The 19,633-nt window shown below is 42.2% G+C and overlaps 1 protein-coding gene across 3 annotated transcripts in view; it reads right to left on the bottom strand.

Annotated features, from left to right (window-relative positions):
• Positions 1–19,633, bottom strand: part of kis (chromodomain helicase DNA binding protein kismet) — a 33,736-nt gene that overhangs the window by 3,006 nt on the left and 11,097 nt on the right. Inside the window, exons 2-19 of one of the 3 annotated variants that reach the window (XM_089593316.1) lie at positions 14,336–15,549; positions 13,975–14,243; positions 13,716–13,893; positions 10,618–13,610; positions 10,257–10,536; positions 8,013–10,171; positions 7,735–7,930; positions 7,348–7,653; positions 6,913–7,204; positions 5,986–6,529; positions 5,809–5,898; positions 4,953–5,138; positions 3,840–4,296; positions 3,469–3,754; positions 1,505–3,385; positions 1,164–1,425; positions 919–1,069; positions 96–821 (exon numbers count right to left, since the gene is read on the bottom strand). In XM_089593316.1, the coding sequence (XP_089449442.1) occupies positions 96–821; positions 919–1,069; positions 1,164–1,425; positions 1,505–3,385; positions 3,469–3,754; positions 3,840–4,296; positions 4,953–5,138; positions 5,809–5,898; positions 5,986–6,529; positions 6,913–7,204; positions 7,348–7,653; positions 7,735–7,930; positions 8,013–10,171; positions 10,257–10,536; positions 10,618–13,610; positions 13,716–13,893; positions 13,975–14,243; positions 14,336–15,403 (12,324 nt within the window). In that variant the 5' untranslated portion in view covers positions 15,404–15,549. Of the gene's footprint in view, positions 1–95; positions 822–918; positions 1,070–1,163; positions 1,426–1,504; positions 3,386–3,468; positions 3,755–3,839; positions 4,297–4,952; positions 5,139–5,808; positions 5,899–5,985; positions 6,530–6,912; positions 7,205–7,347; positions 7,654–7,734; positions 7,931–8,012; positions 10,172–10,256; positions 10,537–10,617; positions 13,894–13,974; positions 14,244–14,335; positions 15,550–19,633 lie in introns of all 3 variants that reach the window. The other 2 variants (XM_089593315.1, XM_089593317.1) reach the window with 2 other exon arrangements.

Here is a 19,633-nt window from a genome sequence, read left to right as displayed (position 1 = left end):
CTGTAATTGAACGAACATGATGTTTTTAAACTTGTTTTCTAAAAAGAAAAAAAAAAAATAATAATAATAGTTATCAATAATGAATGAATTTTTACCTTTTTTCCGGTCATTCTATTTATCACAGGCACATTTTCTTCGCCGGTTAGTTTTTTCCAATCGAGCAAAGTTGGGTCGACTCGAGGTCTCCTTCTTCTTGGTGCATTGAGATATTCCGCACTGATTGGATCCGGCAAGGCTGTTTGTTCCGCCAGCCACTTATTGACTTTGGCTTCATGAGAGTAAGCACCAATTTTAGAGGAATATTCGGCAACTTTGTTTATTTCGGCAATCATCGATTCATAGCTCTTCCTATGGCTTGACGATGAAGCAGCGTGTGCCGCGTTATATGCGGCTTGTTGCTGTTGCTGTTGGTGATGTTGTTGCTGTTGTTGTTGCTGGTGGTGTTGTTGTTGTTGTTGTTGTTGTTGCTGCTGCTTTTTAACGAGTTCTCGGTTCTGCTGCTCAGCCTGAGCAAAGAGAGCAGAAAAGCTATCTTTGTGCGAGTGAAATGATGGTGGAGGTAGCTGACTGGATGAACTTCCGGATCGCGTTGATGGAATTGAAGTCACGGTAATCGAAAATGGTTTTTGCGAAGTTGATGGATTTGGTAGACCAATAGGTGCCGAAGTTGGAGTCACGGTTACGTTAGGAGTGATTGTACCCTTTTTGCTGTGCTCAGGATAATGTGTGCTTTGCTGTTCTTTTTCTCTTTGCAAGCCCTGTACGATCTCATCTAGTTTTCTTCTTTTCTTTTCTTTTCCAATGACAGGTTCTTCCACAGTCTTGTACATGATTAATTTTTAAAAATAATTAGATTTATATTTGATCTCATACATATTAGGAATTCAGAATGATTAAATTTCATTCAAGTATACTTACAATATTTTTTCTTTTTACAAATTTATCCAACATGCTATCCAGTTTTCCTTTATTACTACTCATTTGTTTGGACTTGCTTGGCATAGAAAAGTCTTGAACTTCATTCATTATATCTTTATTGCTATGGTCAGTAGGTGGTTTGGAGGAATACCTAGATAATATAAAAAAAAAAATGTATAACACCACAATTAAAATGTATGTAACGTTGTACAAAATGTTTTGTATAGGATTTCAAAGACATTTACCCAGATGATAAATCGATAGGTGTTAGGGTACTCGACGTGCCAGGAATCACAGTAGGTTTTCCAGGCACAGTAAATTGCAAGTCAAAGGGTATAGTTGCTACTCTCGTCTGTTGATGAGCTGGAGGTGGCTGGGAAGTTAGTGATCGTCTGGAATCTTCAGTTTGCGAGTCGTCAGTAGTATTGCTAGATAACATAGGCTTACTTAGTTGTGGGGGCGGTGGAGTCGACATGTGACTACTATTTAATAAAGCATGAAGCTTAGCTGAAATAAAAATATTACATACATGTATTACTAATGAAATTCCATTCATCATTATTTTATAAGCACAAATATAAAGTACCTCTGTCAGTTTCAACGTCAATGGCTATGTGTCTTTTGCGTTTCTTTAAAGCAGAAGAATTATTGTTACTGCTAACACTGGTGATGCTTATATTGTTACCAATGGAAGTCACGGGTATACTGTTACTGACATTACTAATGTTGCTAATAGTAATATTGCTACTAAGACTATTATGAAGACCTGTAGCAATAGGGCGTGGGATTCCGTGATCAGTGGTGATAGTAATAATTTCGGATGGTTCTTTTTCCATTACAGGCTCAATTTCATCACCAGCGGTGAAATTCACGGAAACGGGCCATTCTTTGTGTTCGATGGCGTGCACGATGTGCATCAAGCGAGCTTCAATGGCATGCTCCTTGGGCCACTTAACTAAAGATGGATAGTTGTGTGATAAAAGTTGAGCTACAGTGGGCTCATTACTATAATCCGTCCCTTTATCTCTTAATACAAATGTATCGATTTGCGTCAATCGCGATAACGGCTGAATAACTTCCAAATCTGGGAACATTGCTTTCAATTCAGCTGCTTGCATACTACATTTATCATCGATTTTAGACAAAGACAATTTCTCCTTAATGGGCTCGACAAGTTTTTCCTTTTCCCTTTCTTTTGGCTTTACATCCTCTTTTTCCTTCTCCCTTTCTAGCTCGACTATTTTCTCTTTTTCTTCATCCTTTGCCTTTTCCGTACTTCCATCACTATCTTTTTCCTTTACTTTGTCTTCCTCCATTTTTTCTTCTTTTTCTTCATTTGATACAGATGCTGTGATAGTGTCAGTAGTTTTTTTGTCGGTTCCATCCTCAGACGATTGCTTTTCTTCCATTGGACTTTCAACTTTTGGCTTATCTTTACTTTCATTCTCTTTATCTTCTTTTTCAACATCCTGAACAGTACTATCTTGTTCTTTCTTTTCATCGACTTTTTTCTCCTCTTCTTCAACTTCCATCACATCATCTTTTTTACTTATTCCTGTAATTTCTGGTTTTTCTGTTTCTTGTTCCGAAACATCTTTGTTCTCGGTATCTTTCGCTTGTTCAGAACTGCTCGTTTGAACATCAGATTTTTCTTCTTTCTCGTCAGCTTTTTCCATAGTTTCATCTTTGTCTACCTTACTCTCATCCTTTTTGTCATCCAACGTTTTATTATTTTCATCAGTAACTTCAGATTTGTCTTTGTCAACAACATCCTCCTCTGTTTTTCTTTCTACTTTTTCTTCTATATTTTCTTCTTTGCTCTCTTCAGTAGGTTTTTGTTCCGCTTTGACTTCAAGTATTTCCTTTTCTGGAGTAACAGCTTTGGTCATCACAGTCGTGATGGTCAAGCCTCCGGCCGTGACGTGCTTCTCTTCAATTTTATTGTTACTTTCAGACTTAACAATAGTCAATTCCACTTGACTTTTGCCAACATCCGGTTTCTTATCTGCTTGAGCTGCGTCTTTTTTAATGCCTACTTTTTCTATTTTTAGCGTACCCTCACCTTTCTCTAATTTAACTAAAATTTCATCTTTATCGAACTTTAAAATATCCTCTCTATTTTCAATTTTAATAGCTTTTTCTATTTTGTCGAGATTTTTACTAAATTGACTATCAGCATAGATGTTTTTTCTTAACATCTTGTGAAACGAGAAATCAGGATCGTTTAGGATCGTAACATCCGTTCGACCAAGACCATGCTTGGCAGCTCCAAGTAAGAGTTCTTTGTCGTGCTTACCAGGTTGCCACCAATCTGGTGTATCACCCGATTGTTTACACAAGCAAAGCCGCTCTTCCAAATGGGGATGCGACAGTATCTCTTCTCGAATTTTGCTCAGTAAATCCACCCGATCCAAGATTTGTCGAGCCCTACCAGGACTCAAGAGGTCTATTGGGATGTCAGCTGAGCCTAAAAAAAATTTTAATATTTAGATTCATTAAAATATTTATACCGCATGGTTTTAGAGCAACAGAAATTTTATAAATGATCACCTTCTTCTTCGCTAATTTTAGCACTACACGCTTTTTTGCACATTGCTCTAAAGGACAAGTAATAGTCAGTGAGATCACTGTCGCTCTTTTTGTCAAATCTAGAAAGGCTCTTGAATTTTGTCCAATCGTACTGAGCCTTTTTGCGATCGTAGTTTACACCGTAAGTCGATACAACTCGTAGAAAGTCGCTTTCCTCGCGCTTTGTCCATTTTGCCTTTTGCTCTTCGATGCGCGTTCGTTCGCGATCTTTGACCATTTGATCCATTTTTTCTTTCCTCTCCATTTTCTGCCGAATAAAAATAAGTTATACGACATTGTCAAAAAAAAAAAAAAAAAAAAAAAAAAAAAAAAAATGAATTGCAAAAACCAACCAAGAGATACATGGCCAATTTTTGTAAGTCCCAACTTTGCATATTTAAGGGTGGCTCCATTGCAGTATTTGTGTTGACGGTGGCGGCAGTGGTGGTAGTGGCTGTAGACGAGGACGAGGACATATTGCACCCCTGGTTAACTATTTTTATTTCCTGATTGATCTTGGACATCTGGTTGTTTGGCATAATTTGTGTTTTAAAGTCATCCTTCTTATTGATGTTGCGCTGATACGAAGTGATGACACGTCTCAGGCGCGTGTTAAGGTCGTTCACTGAAGGCCAGGTCTTTTCGTCCTCCGTGATTATCTCCAAGCCATCGTGACCACCACTGGCACCGGCATCCACCACAGTGGTGTCGGACTTGCTTGACACTGCCGGCGAGTCCACTCCTGTTTCTTTGCCTGTGGCCATTGATTCTCCCTCTTCGATTTCAGTAATTTCCATACCACTGTCATCCCTGGATACGAAAATGAAAAAAAATTCTCATGTTTAAAAGCGTGCAAGCTTGACTTGTACATAAAAAACTCACTTCCAAATAGATCCGTTTCATAGTCGATACAAATCTTATATTATGAAACGAAACTATGTGCAATACAACTTACAATATGAAAACATGTATATTATCATTTTTCTAAGTAATAATAAAACTGTAAATGTAGAAGAAATTGATAAGATAGTCCTGGAAAACCCTTAATTTTCTAGGTAACTAAAAGTTACAAGACTTTGATATATTCGTACGATGACCCGTTATGGAAACGCCGACTTGTTTAAAAAACTAGTATTAAATTTAATAGCCAAGCAAGTGAAACGTACCAAGTGGTAGACACAAAAGAGCATATTTATGTGGCTAAGCATTGTAAGTATTTCCTCTAGCTCTGTGTTAGTGTTAAAGACATACAGTCGTAAGGTTCACAGGCAAATTAGAGAACCAGCGATGTGTAACGTGTATTCAGCATGCGATTAGCAATATTATCGAAACAGCAGATACAGAGCACTTAAAAAATTGGTAGAGTAAGGAGTGAGGGTGAAAGTGAAGACAAGAGAGAGAAAGAGAGAAACTAAGAATAAAGGAGGAGTAAATGCTTAACAAAACTGAAGAAAATCTGTACTCACTTTGGCTTTTCGGTCGGGGGAGGGAGAGGACAAGTTGCAATGAATGAGAGCGTGGGGTCGCTCCTCATCTGGTCGAAATTCTCATAGCCATGCTTGAAGCAGCCCACGACTAATGACTTGTCAGACGTCGAATCCCACCACTTCACTGGCTTCTCTGGTAATTGTGGCAGGCTTAGCCGCAACGCACTGTGGGGCGGTTTTATTTACAATTTGCCAATTCACACATTTACTTTGAACAAGATTTTTTTCTTTTGCGAAAAAAATTCTTGATTTTTCAAATTGAAGAAAATTTTGATGAGATATTGTAAAACTGTACTTGGTAATATCAAAAGTTTACTTGTTTGATTGGAAAAAAAATTGTACATATCAAGGAAAGTCAAATGATTTTTTTTTTTTTTTTTTTTTTTTTTTTTTCAATCATCAAGTACTAGTAGATATTCCCAAGCGAAAATATTATAACTCTTGCCCTCTTGACACAGTGCACTGCTAGATTTTATTTCTTACCGTGTCACGCTGACAGCGCCGACTCGATTCGATTCCGGCTTGTGGCCTTACTTTAATTCTTAGATTTGAGTGTAAAATATATGTCTATATGCATATGATAAATTAAGGATGAACTAAATTTATTAGTAGCCAGTAAATCAGCGACGCTTTGCAGCTATAAGGGTAAACATAGGTTTTGACTTTTTATGAACATTCATTGTATACAGAAACAAGTCCCAGGGTGAATAAATACATTGCACATGCAACTGTATAAGCGCTGTGTAAGCACGTATGTGAGTGCACGATGTTTTTTGATGAACTGATTTAAAAGGAAAAAAAGACAACGACTAGCAATAAAAAAAAATTCACTGACCTCACGTGAACACCGTCGTTGATATGCTGAACTAAATCTCCGATGATTTCATGCTTTATGTAATAAAGCATACGAACTCGAAGTAATACTCTGAAATAATTTTTTTCTCTCATTAAAAAAATAAACAAGCAGCAAGTTTCAATATTTAAGAGTGAAAATTTATTTCATGTAACGAACTTGTTGGCATGACGACCAAGGTGTTTTTTATAGGTGCTTTCCAGAAAAATATCTCCATCATATTTCTCAGCGTTGCTCCAGTGATTGGGATCAATTGAACCATTGTTGTTCATTATCGAGGTATTGTTAGCCGAACCTCTCGTCTCTCTGACTCTACTGTTTTTTTTCTTTTGCTTATTGTTTTTGTTTCCATTACCAACCTGGTTTAGCGGTATGGTCTTAATCTTTTCTCCGTTTTCAATAGGCGTTATCAGATCCCAGATGAAATTGCGAATCTTTTCATCGCCTCGATAAAAACGTAAGCAATATATTATTATAACTCGAGCACAGTCTTCGATATCAGACTCGCGCCATCCTTTTCTGAGTTGAGCGTGCATCAGTATTTCCTCCCAACGGCCCCATCCAAAAGTTAAAAGTCCTCGTTCTACTTTGAAGCATTCGCTACGTGCCCAGTTGCCATAAACCACTTCTCCTTCTCGAGGTATGTACTCGTCGCCAAACTTGCGTGATTTCTTTCCAAATTTATCTCTACTCCTTTTTTTGCCTACATGAATCAAATACGTTTTTAAGAATTTGCAATACATTTTTGGACCACAACTCATTAGTCTTTATAGTTTTTTTTTTTTTTTATAATTTCAACAAATTTATGACTTTTTGAACGCTACATTTCAAATCTGATATTTTTACAATGGAAATGAATGATGTGAGATGAAATGGTAGTAGGTCGACATAATCTTGTTTCCATCCATCAAACGTCTCTATTCAAAAAATATCTAACAAGAGACCGATGAGATACAATTTTTCTTTTTTTCTTTTTTTTTTTTTTTTTTTTTTATTGAAATGGAAAAACTAATGAATTCGAGGGTGAAATAGTAAAAAAAAAAAAAAAAAAAAAAAAAATTATGAAGGCAGGTAATATAAACATACCTCTACCTGATAAATTGCCGCCCAATTCGTCGTCACTTTCATCAGAACTATCCAATTCTGACATGTCTACAACAGATTCATCGTGACCATAACGTTTAATTTGAGTTCTTCTTCTGGGTTCCGAGATAACCAAATCCTCTTCTTCTTTTTTCTCGGTAGTATCAATTTCGGCTTTCTTCGCCCACTTCTTCCAAAAATCTGGATCATCAATATTAATGTCAGATCTATTTGATGAACACGCAAAACTAGCTTTTGAAAAAGTGGATCCTTTTTCTGCTTCAATTGTTATGATCTAGAATTACATTCGTTAAATAAAAAAGTTGTAAAGTTGTAAGATTACTTATCATTGTTAATGATGAAAAATGATATTTTCAGTAAAAAGTTTAAACCTACAGAACTTGAGTAACTGAATGCATATTTATAAATATTACATACTTGTGTTCTTCTCGACAGAATTACATCGATATCCTCTTCACAGAATTTATCGCCAGCGTTATCATCATCCATGATCGCACCATAAGCTCCTTTTTTCAACAAGTCCTCAATTTCTTTTTTAGTTAACTGTCTGTTATTTGGATCTTTGCCACCTTGACTGGTGTTCATTGATTGTAATATAGCCTTATCCAAGCCAAGTTTCAAAGAAGCTTTGTCAAACATTTCTTTTTCATACGTGTTACGACATAACAATCTGTACACTTTAACCATTTTTTGCTGTCCAATTCTGTGACATCGGGCTTGAGCCTATTGTTAAATGAACAGGGTTAAAACGATGTAAATTTTAAAGATTACCAACATTGACATCATTTTGCGGTGTTAACTTACTTGTAGATCATTTTGAGGATTCCAGTCACTGTCATAAATAATGACAGTATCAGCCGCCGTTAGATTGATTCCCAAACCACCAGCCTTTGTACACAATAAAAACACAAATCTATCAGAATCTGGTTTACTATACCGATCGATGGCAGCTTGTCTTAAATTTCCACGAATCCTTCCGTCAATTCTTTCATATGGATATCTAAAATTAGAAATAAAATTTGAATATTAATCATAAGTCGAAATAAAAAGAGAGGAATAAAAATTGGCTCATCAATATTTACTTTTTATAAACTAAATAATCTTCGAGAAGATCCAAACATCGAACCATTTGACTGAAAACCAGAACCCTATGGCCGCTAGATTTTAATTTTGGCAAGAGTTTGTCCATCAGTACCATTTTGCCTGAGCTATTGACCAAAGCTTGATAGTAGGCTTCGGAATCTTCTTTTTCATGTTTATAATCAAGCTGAATTTGATCTTCTGCTCCGTTAAGTAAGAACGGATGAATGCAACATTTACGCAACTCCATCATGGTATTCATTAAATTAGGAATGTTGGCAGAAGTTGTGCCCTTGGCAAGAAACGAGAAATTTCTCTCCAAAATACCACGATAGTATTTTTTTTGAATATTCGTCAGTTCAACCTCGACAACTGTCTCCTCTTTTGGAGCAAGCGATTTTTCTACATCTTCTTTTAACCTTCGCAACATCATTGGCTTCAAAAGAACTTGTAATTTGTGCACTTCGTCTTCGCTACTTAAATTACCAAATTCTTTAAGGAATGCTTCGCTACTGGAGAACTGATTAGGTTCAAGGAAATTCAACAGGGAAAACAGTTCATTGACATTGTTTTGCAACGGGGTGCCAGATAGAAGAACTCGATGTTCCAAATTCAATTGTCTAAGACCTTCGAGTAATTTGCAATTTCTGTTTTTCAATCTATGAGCTTCATCAATGACGCATAATCTCCAGTTGTAGCCCTTTAATTCGTTAAAATCGGTTATAATGATTTCAAAGGTCGTTATAAGAACATTGAATTTTATAAGGTCTTTGATCTGTTGACCCTTTTCATTTTTGTAATACACCTCGTACTCGGAAAGCATTGTTCGACTAGCGGCTGATCCATGATAAACAATAACATTCATGTCAGTCCAACCTTCGAACTCTCGTTGCCAGTTCGGGATCGTCGATAGTGGCGCAATAATTAAAAATGGTCCTCGAATTCCGTACTTGTAAACTTCGTTTACAAATGTCAAAGATTGTATGGTTTTTCCCAAACCCATTTCATCCGCTAAAATGCAATTGTGTCCGTTATACCAAGAAAAAAGAAGCCAATTCAAGCCTTCCAACTGATACGGCCTTAAAGTGTTGCCTGCCTTGTAAGCAGGAGATTCTTCTAGCTTGACCCACTGTGATGCGGCTGGCTTCTTTTTCGGCTTCCACTGATCTTTCGGAGGAACTTTATTGAACTTATGAAACTGTGCTATCTTTTCTGGATCAACATCTTCCTCTAATTCCCACGTGGAATCTTCGTATTGCAAAGCTCGCCACTTTACCAAAAAGTGCCTGACAGTTTCGCCAGTTGTCGGATCAGTGTGCTCAGCCTCATCGAGTACTCTATCAACCTCAACAAAGTCTGGATTAAACGGATCGTCCTCCGTATTTTCAAATATATTCGTGTTTTGCTGCATTTTTTGCTTAAATCTTTTTAGTTTTGCCTGTATTCTCTTGTCACCTTTGTACAATTCTTCTTCGGTTTTCCATTCACAGTGTAAGTACGAAAAATTTCGGTATTTAACAAAGTATTCCTCAACTTCAATCATTTGGGGCTTAACGTCCGAAGAAACTGTCGAGTCTACTTTAGCAACTTCAAGGGTGACTTTTTCATCGGATTTTTTATCGTCATCTTCATGATCATCATTATCATGGCTTGTCTTTTTATCATTTTCATCATTATTACTAACGGTATCACCTTCGGTCTCACCAGATTTTTCAATATCGCCACCACCATCAACACTAACAACAACGCCGTTATCAACATTAGCATCGTCATCTTTTACCTGTGGATCAATCGTATCAGATATTTCTTTGTCTTCATTTTCTTTCGTTACTTCTTTTTCTTTTTCTTCTTGGTCAATTTCTTCTTTTACTTCTGCTTTTTCTTCTTCCTCTTTGACATCATTTTCCACATTTTCTTTTGTTTCTTCCTTCTTTTCTTCTGTATCAGGCTCAGTCTCATCTTTGACGACACTAGTTTCCTTGTCTTTTTCCTCACCATCTTTTTCCTCGCTATCTTTATCTTTTTCAGGCTTGGTTTCTCCTTCATCAGTCTTCTCTGGTTCTGGTTTGATTTCTGATGCTGGTTGAGGCTTAAGTTCTCTTTTACCCATACGCGAGCACAGAATAAACTGAACAACCATCGAATCTTCGTCGGTAGTGTTCTGTGAACAAAAGAAATTATTAGCTGAAATGCAAGCACGTCTGTAAATATTTTAAATACATCATTTTTGGTAGATGAATACTTACAATATATACAAAGTTTGGCTTATTCGGCCCAATGTCACCGCCTTCGGGTTTTTTATCAGACGAAGTTTTAGTGGCACCGCTACCGTCAGTCTTATTATTTTGCGAATCTTGATTAGGTAGTTCATCGTCAGAAAACCGAAGCATCACATCGTCGACGTACTTTTTACGATGCGTATTTCTTGCTGATCTTCTCTTGTTATCGTCAGCCTCGGGCGAAGGGGGAGGAGTGGCTGCCAATTCTTCACCATCGGAATCCGGCGCTATACGGCTTTTTCGCTTCCTAAAAAAAAAGTTACCATTATATTCCGCTCACCCTGTAACAGTCAAATAATTATGATAAGTAAAACCGAGTCAAACTTACTTCGAGCTTCTGGGAGATTTCGAGGAAGAACTTTTACTAGGCCTTTTACGACTTGGGGTTTTCTTCTTCGCAGCTACCGGAGTGTCGGTTACTTGACCGTCCTGTTCATCCTTTTTCTCTTCGTCCCCAATAGTTTTTTCAGACTCGGACTTTTCGTCACTTTGTTTCGACTCTGTCTCTATGGGTTCAACTGTTGACGAATCGACTTGCTCATTATCATCTTCAGCAGGGACAGAACTTGGCTTTGCTTCGGAGTCTTTGACGCCCATCGAGTCGGACGACGCAACTTCTTCATTCACAGATTTTGACTCTTCGTCTCCGGATTCCGACTTTAGCTTCTTTTTACTACCATTTTTGGATGCTGATCCTTTGCTGTCCTTCTTTTTCTTCGGCTTTGACTCTTTTGGCGTTTTAGGTTCCTTGGGTGCCTTCAACTCCTTTTCCTTCTTAACTTTTGGTTCTTTCGGCTCCTTGGGTTCCTTCGGTTTTCGCGGTTTTCTCGGTGGTCTTGCTTTCTTGCTCTTTGTGGCCCACTCTTCCTCCACGTCACCACCGGACGAAGGTTTCATGTCCTCGGCCGAGTCAGCTGCACTATCAACAATGTTACTGCTGTCCACAGGAGTGACTAGATTTTCCGACATGGTCTGCTCAGGCTGAGCCATCGGCTCGACAACAGTTGGCGCTTCGGCTTCCTTGTCAGCCTTTTTTCTGCTCTTCTTGGATCTGGAGCTACCTTTACTGCGACCCCTACCAGTTGTACTGGACACTTGTGGACTGTCTACGACGGCGGGTGCCGTGAAAAGCGGCGATTGCAATATGCATTGCGAGCCTCCGTTGCACTGATCGTTCGCCTCGTGTTGCTGCAGAGCTTGGAGCTTCTCTTGTAGATTGACGATTTTCTCTTGAGTTTCCGGTGCCGGTGGCATGCAGTAAAGCTCCTGCAGCTGCTGTTGCAGAGCAGCTCTCTCTTGGTGATGGCTAACCGGAGCCAAGAGATTCGGAGCGAATCCAGGGGCAATGGAAGTCGGTATACTCGTAGGCGTCATATAATCTATGTTGGTTATTCCCGTGCTGTTGACCACAGCATTGGTATCACTTGGCGGAAGATAGGGTTGTGGTGGCAATTGCTGCGACCCGATCACGTCTTTTGCATACACGCCATTCGTCTTCGGAATGTTCGTGTACTCTCCAAAAGCCGGCTGTTGCCCGGATATATAGTTGTCCGGGTGCATAGGTACTTGCGAGCTCGGCACGGTTGCGGGAAGCACGTTCGGCGCTTGACCAATCACAGGAGCCACGGGTACTTGTTGCTGCGGCGTTGGTGGCTGTAGCGCGCCAGCTACATTACTTGCCGGTGGCTGAGCCAGACCCGTCTGACTCATTGGCATCGGAGCCGCAACTTGATTTTGCACTTGGGCCGACTGCATGAGCATCTGACTTTGCACTTGGGTCGACTGATCGGGAACTTGGTTGTGCAAATGGGTTGACTGATCGGGCATTTGACTCGGCTGTACCTGCATCGACTGATCGGGTGGCTCATCCGACGACTGAACCTGCGACGATTGGTTTGGACTTAGGCTTTGCACCGGCGTCAATTGGTTCAACGCTGGTGTCGGAAGTTGCGCGACTTGGTTTGTCATTTGGCTCGATGGCAACATTTGCGTCGACTGATCCGGTGTCGGGCATTGGCTAGGCGCGTGCTGCAAAGGAGGAGTCGTCGGAGCATTGCTTTGCGACAACACATTGACTTGCTGTGTTTGCGACATGTGTGATTGCTGCTGCAAGGCAGGCTGCGCCGGTGCTTGTCCTAATACTGAAGTTTGGGGTTGAGTCACTTGACACTGACTGACCACAGGCTGTGCAGATTGTTGCGGGAGAGCAGAAGATATTTGCTCCGAATTACTGACCACTTCGGAAGCTGTAGACACCATCGGTTGATGCTGCTGCTGCTGCTGTTGAGGCTGTGTGATATCAGCAACCACCGAGGCAGCTTGATTAACTTGAATTTGATTGATCGATGAATCCATGGACATTTGAGACTGACCAGCATTCGTTTGCAATACCGGTGATTGAGAGCACACAAGCGACTGCGACTGACTCACCAAAGATTGCTGAGATATTTGAGGAGTCGAGCAAATCGAATCCTGAGACTGAATTGCCGAACTTATTTCCGACGTCTGTTGATCAGTTACGTGCGACTCAGCTATCTTGTTTTCTACGCTGGGAACCGCGTTTTGCACAGGCATCGAACTAATGATTGGTGGTTGTTGCTGCTGTAACAACAGTGATTCGTTACTGCACTGAATACTATTACTCGCATTAGTCGGAGGAATTGGTTGCACAGGCTCCATGGGCAAAGGATTTACGATCGATTGTTCAATCGGAGTATTATTGATCTGAGGACTGCTATGCAGTGGACTTTCACAGTGTTGCTGTTGACTCAATAAATCTTGGCCACTCATAGCTTGGTTGGCTTGACTTGGTGTTTGTTGATGAGATTGCTGATGTGGTTGGTGCAATTGCGGGTGTTGCTGTTGCGGCATTTGATGCGGTTGCTGGTGATGATGGAGCTGCTGCTGTTGATGGTACTGCGGTGAAAGCTGTTGGTGCTGTTGACGTTGCTGGTGAGGCATTGGATGGTCGGGCATGCCACTTTCCGGCATGGGGGATTGATGTGGAAGGGAGTGCACTGAACTTGGCACCATGTCTGTTGGTTCTCGCGTTGTGGCTTCCACTACACTGTGAATACTTTCGCTTCCGTTCATAGGATACAGGGACGAACTTTGTTCGGACACGACTGGTAGTGGTGGTGGCTGCTGCTGTTGATGAGGCTCCATTAAGCTTCGGCCATCATTTAGATTCATCGTCGACCTAATTTGTGGCGGCTGAGGCTGCGATTGTGGTTGAGGCTGGTGTTGGGCTGGCGGCCACTGCGATGGCATCGGCATACGAGGTCCTGTCATTCCTGGTCCCATGGGAGTTTGTGCAGTCGACTGCGGTAAGATATTCGGCGCATGAGGTAAAGGTGGCCGAGACTGATACTGACCGTAGTCTTGCGTAGGTATATTCGAGTTTGAGACCGAGACTCCTGGTATAACCATTTGTTCAAGCGCCTGTAGCGTCGTTTGTTGCGTGGTAGCAGCAGAACTCATAGGCATCGATGTCGGTGGGCACGGAGATACCGATACCGGTTGAGATTGTTGCTGCTGTTGATGGGGGTGTTGCACATGTCCGTGCGGCGATAGTGTGCTGGGTTTGGCTGGGGACATTATTGGCCTGAAACCAATGACAGAACCAATAAGATAATTTGCTCTCTTTTTTTCTTGCTTAATAACAGTTAACAACTAAACAAATTACCTTGGCGACATTTGCTGCTGAACAGCTGGTGGCCTAGGGGACATCTGAGGTCTAGGAGACATTTGTGGAGACAGCTGAGGGAAAGATGCCTTGTACTGCGGACTCGTGGCATGTTTCGTAGCACCGTACTGCGGAGTCGGTCCAGGATGCTGTGGCTGATTGAACATTTGCGAGGAACGATGAGGATACTGTGGATCCATAGGCTGCGGCTGCTGTGGCTGTGGCTGCTGCTGGGACACAGGGTGCTGAGGATGCTGCGTATGTTGACCCTGAAATTTACAATGAAAAAGTAATAAGAACAGGGAAAATACAGTGAAAAAGGGAGAAGAGAGAGAGAGAGAAAGAGCAAAAAAATTCATACCAAAGTCTGATACTGTTGATGAGAGGGATGAGTCTGATGAGTCGAGTGGGACGGATGATGATGAGACATGCGCTGAGACTGTTGCTGTTGCTGCTGCTGCTGGGATGGCTGAGGCTGCTGGTGTATAGAGGGTCCAAAGCCGAGGTAACCAGAGGAACCCCCATACATCGAGGCAGCACTGTTCTGCTGATAATGCGGCTGCTGCTGTTGGCCCAGCATTTGCTGATAACTGCCACCACTGGAGCCCGACTGCAGAGGCTGGTGTGGCACCCCCATGCCACCCATGATGCCTTGTTGCGCTGAGTAGTGCTGCTGCTGCTGCTGCATTTTCTGTTGCTGCTGCTGCTGCTGCTGTTGAGACATGCCCGGCTGCTCCTGCTGGTGGCCGTATTGAGGCATGTGCTGACGGTAGCTACCGGGCTGTGGTATCATCTGATTGTAATGCCTCTGCATTTGGGGGTAAGCGCCGGCTTGGCCCGGCCAGGCACCCATGCTCGGATCCATACCGAGACTCGAGCGCGCCATCGGGTGCTGCTGCTCCATCGAATACATACTGTCCGAGTAGCTGGGATACTGAGTTGGCTGACCCGGATGTCCGGGACCCCTCTGTTGTTGGCCAGCTCCCGGCTGGCCGAGGCCTCGATTCTGGGCCGGAAAGCCCTGAGGCCCCGGTACCACCATGCCACGCTGCTGAGGCCCGGGGCCCGGCTCGAACGGGCCCAAATTTTGATTAAACATGCCGCGCTGCTGCTGTTGCTGCTGCTGTGATGACGAGGACGCTGCCGCCGCCGCTGGAATCTGTAGGGGATTGGCTCCTTGGGGATGAAATTCGGGTCCACCAAAGGAGGTTAGTTTCTGCAGGGGGGATTCCTGGTTAATGCCGTACGACTGGTTAATGCCGTAATTGCCTCCGGCATTGGGTCCAGGGACGTTGGGGGCATCTCTCGAGCCTACGACAACGGAATTGGCTGCTGCGGCAGGGTCGAAGTGATCATTGGGCCCAAGGTCGGGAAGAGCGTCGAGCATCGATCCACTGACATCTTCGCCGAATAGGTCGTACGAGTCCATGTCTTTACGCTGCAGCACGACTCTGCTTCTTCGCCTCCTTGTCGGGCTGCTGCTGTTGCTGCTTTTGCTGCTGCTTGGGACAGTATCCAATGGTTATTGTCTCCGGGGCCGCTGGCGTTTCCATCATTGCTACTTCTTTGCCTCGTCTGAAACAACAAATCCATGTTTCGCTCTTAGTTTCTCTCTTTTATTTTATTTTATTTTTTTCCTTTTTTATAAACTAACTAATCATACAAGTGTTATAAGCTCATATCCCCCATGCACCCTTCTTAAAGCACTACATAATGTATTATGACATCTAGCTTCATATTGTATCGGTTTGACAGTGCCAAATGTGCCGATCATTGGTCACACGTGTCTTTTATTATGCGAGCAACAATCTTACACAATGTGCATATAAAAACGTACAATTACAGGGTGGCCAACAATTCTCGATGTGCGTCGATTAACGTCCAGCACCAAAGGGGAAAAGCTATACGCTTATGGCTAAATTTTTCATAACCGCTACAACTTCTCCCCTCCGGGACCAGCCACATACTCTTGACCTTCCTCTCTCTCTCTCTCTCTCTTTCGCTCGCTCGCTCGCTCGCTCTTCTCTGTGAGTTCTCTCCTCGCCAAGGCTGCTGCTGAAAGTATATAGTTATACGGCTAGGAAAAAAAGAAAAAAAAAAAAGTTTTCTCTCTTAAAAATAGACTCCCGAAACACACTCACGATGCTCTACTCCCGTGTTACTGGTACATATATCCTCACTCGCATACCTTGTAATATATTTATAACATAAGTATAAGTACCTATATACTATGATGTATAACAATGTGTACGGGTACAGACTGGTAAGGTATACAATATTTTATTATGGCGTGAAAAGTATATAGCATATGCAGCAAGCGCGAGAGAGAATTAATAGCATAGCCACGCGACGACTACGACCGAGTTCAATCACCTGTTCTTTTTATAACCGAGTGAGTTCCATCGCGGTATTGGGTGTGTGTATATGGGTATACCCACAGCCGGCTAAAACTTTCAGACACGGTCAATTTCGGAGCAAGTGTACTTTAATAATACTATACTCGTACAGCGTTCTGTCGTCAAGAGTATGCATATTTAATGTGCACTTTTTTTTTTTAGATGTCATGGATTTTCATACGAATATTACACCACATCAGCTAAACGATGACTGTATGTCACAAAAAAGTATATAAGCGGAACTTTTGCTCACAATAACTATACACTCGTCATCAAATTGTTTGATAAAAGTTGGACGTTGTACATACTGACCAATTGTACATACAACCAAAGGAAAGTTTAAACGACGTGTTTTTGTCAAATTTTTGCGAAACATCGGAGCACAAAGCGTCGATATACCTGTCCCTTATAGAAGGAGCTCAACACACCGTGGCTGGTGTGCGAGATTATTATAAGTACAGTGGTACGTGATGTGCGCTGTGCTCCAAAAATCAATCAACGTCTCCTGATGTGTGCGGATGACGCGGCACACATGGATTATGAATATACATGTATACAAACTCACGCCCACCCACTCAAACGACTCGTACATCGGGAGAGACTTGCCGAATATAAATAATTCAAACTCAATTCCCGGAGATACACATTCAGCTGCGACTGTACACATGACGCACTACTCACAATCTCACGTGAACAGCTACAGGTACAATACATAAAAATAAGAGTATTTTAACCGCGAGTTGTGCTTGCATATAGTGCTTTGAGTCGTAAGTACTTTTGCACTGCCGTTCTGAACACGTCTATCTGTGTATATTTTAGGGGATGATAAGTTATAGCGACAACAACGACGACACAATGTAATTTTAATGTAATACGTACACACGCATAATATCATATATGGCATCGACTCGTGTATATTATAATATCGTACGCGTATGCGCGTGACATGTATATAATATACAACATGGGCATACTGTGGGCAAATGGGCAGATGGTAAAAAAAAAAAAGAAAAAAAAGAAAAAAAAGGAAGGAAAGAGAGAGAGAGTCGCGCGCGACAGCAACACCAGCGATAGAACTATAGCCTCTGCTGGCGCGGTCGTGGCGTTTGGAAAATCGATTAACCGAAGAAGGAGGTGGAGGAGGTGGTGGAGGGAGAAGTATATAATATAAAGGACCATCAGAGCCCGGGAGTCTCTCTGTGGCGTGTATATATGCAAGACCGTGTACCTACATGGATGTATGTATATATATGCTGTACGCGTCGGACGAGACTCGCTCAGAAATGACGAAAATTCATTGCGCGCGCGTGTCCATCACGTCCAATACCTAAGGTTGTCGTTGTCGTCGCACTCTTTTCGTGTGCACAATATATAAATATGTATACACATACGAAATTTTACACCTAAATTGGCATTTTATACGCTACATATATATGATGGCACGAATTTCAAAGTCCAATGAACGCCTAGCGCTATTATGAACTATATGAACGAATGACGAGAGAGATAACGAGATAAGCATCACTTACAGGTACCCCTATACATAGTAGACCGGCAAACACTTTAACCAAAAAAAAAAAAAAAAAAAAAAAATACAACTTTTTCAACCTCCACTGTGATCCTTGTTGTTGCCTCTCTCAAGTCACACTTGCATCATATAGATAATCAACACCAAAACTGTTGTACACTAGCACGACATTTAACTCTGGTCTATTGCTTACACTGGGGTTGTTGTTGTTGTTGCCGCTGCCACTATTCATTCTCCCGGGGGGATGTTGTCCGGATCATCAGACGACACTTATGGTGCGGAGCAGACCACGCAGCGTTGGTCACAACAAGAGCAGCCGGTCGCGCCGGCTGTTGTTTCGGAGCTGCTGCTGGCCATACACGCATAATTTTGCACATGTATGGCATAATATGTATACATGAAAAGCCGGCTTCGCAAAGTATAAACTTTATGCGTTCGCGCGTGTGTTTGGGGGTGTATTACATAAGTGTGGGTACAAGGACCAAGTCAGCCCAAGTGCACGGAGCTGCCCCTATTATATACGCGCCATGATATCCGCGGGCACGGCGGCACACACTAACTGTATATATACAGGTCCTCGGTGGTGCCGTGTTCGCGGTGGCGTCACTTTTCACGTTGCGCGTAAGAAAACGAGAAGACGCGTCTATACACAGCCTGCATGCACACACTCTGGTTGAAGGCGTCTAATAATTCAGCCCCACGAAGATCAACTCGCGAATTCAGTGAAGGTCGCTCGTGTTGCTCGTTCCTTTTCTTTAAAAAATTGTGCATCGGGGTGTGCGTGCGAGCGTGCGTGCGCCGATTTTTCGGAGCACTCCGAATCAAGAAGGTGTATTGTACGTGCACGTAAAATACCGACGGGTCGGCGTGCCGTTGTTGTTGATAATAGCCGATGCCAAATGCAATTTTAATGCCCCCATGGTCCCCACAACCTCTCCTTTATTTGAACTGTATAAGACAACTATCGCGGATGCGTATACAATATATACACCAAAGCAGCCGTCGTCGTCAACGCCGTCCAAGCCGTGTACGGTGGCTCTCTCTCTCTCTCTCCGCGACTCCATTGCTCCGCTCCCTCCGCCACACGCACACACAGCTGCCGGAGATGAGGCTGTCCTTGTTTGATGCTCTCCACCGGTCTGTATCAGCCCTCGGCCAAACACACACACTCCGGGGGCCAACGTTCGGTTTTCGAGCGCACGACGCGTGCTCCTATAATACCCCTTATATAGGCCTCGTTCACCGGAACAATCTTTATACATTATATTATATACGTGCGTGCTACATATGCATGAGGGATGATTAACTGCGTGGGCACAAGTATATCCGCCAACTACACCCCCGAAGCGCTATCCCTAGATGTCCATCGTCCTTTAAAAGTTACCTACATCCCCTTATCTCTCTCTCTCGAGGTAAGTCTAACAAACGGAGCATCTTCATCGGAAATTCAGCTAATTTCCTCCATTATACGGGGGATGCACGTATAACAATTCCAATACACTGTGTCTGTCCGAACGATCGATTTGCCAAAATGACGTTGCACAGCCCATTACGGATTTATACGGCGGCGGAAAAAGTTGCCGTCACGTAACCCGTCACGTTTGACAGATGCAATACAAAATACAAATATAAGTTGCCTTTACACCTATATATGTGTATACATTGTAAGTTATACCGTCAAAAGCACCTGCTGCATAGTTATATGGGCAGCACACACGACCATGAGAGTTTTCAA

The sequence above is a fragment of the Copidosoma floridanum genome, unplaced genomic scaffold (genome assembly GCF_036245765.1).
Source record: "Copidosoma floridanum isolate Cflo_tuat_1 unplaced genomic scaffold, Cflo_Japanese_pri ptg000019l, whole genome shotgun sequence".
Lineage (NCBI taxonomy): Eukaryota > Metazoa > Arthropoda > Insecta > Hymenoptera > Encyrtidae > Copidosoma > Copidosoma floridanum.
The sequence above is the reverse complement of the archived record's forward strand: the minus strand, read 5'-3'. Positions and strand labels throughout refer to the sequence as shown.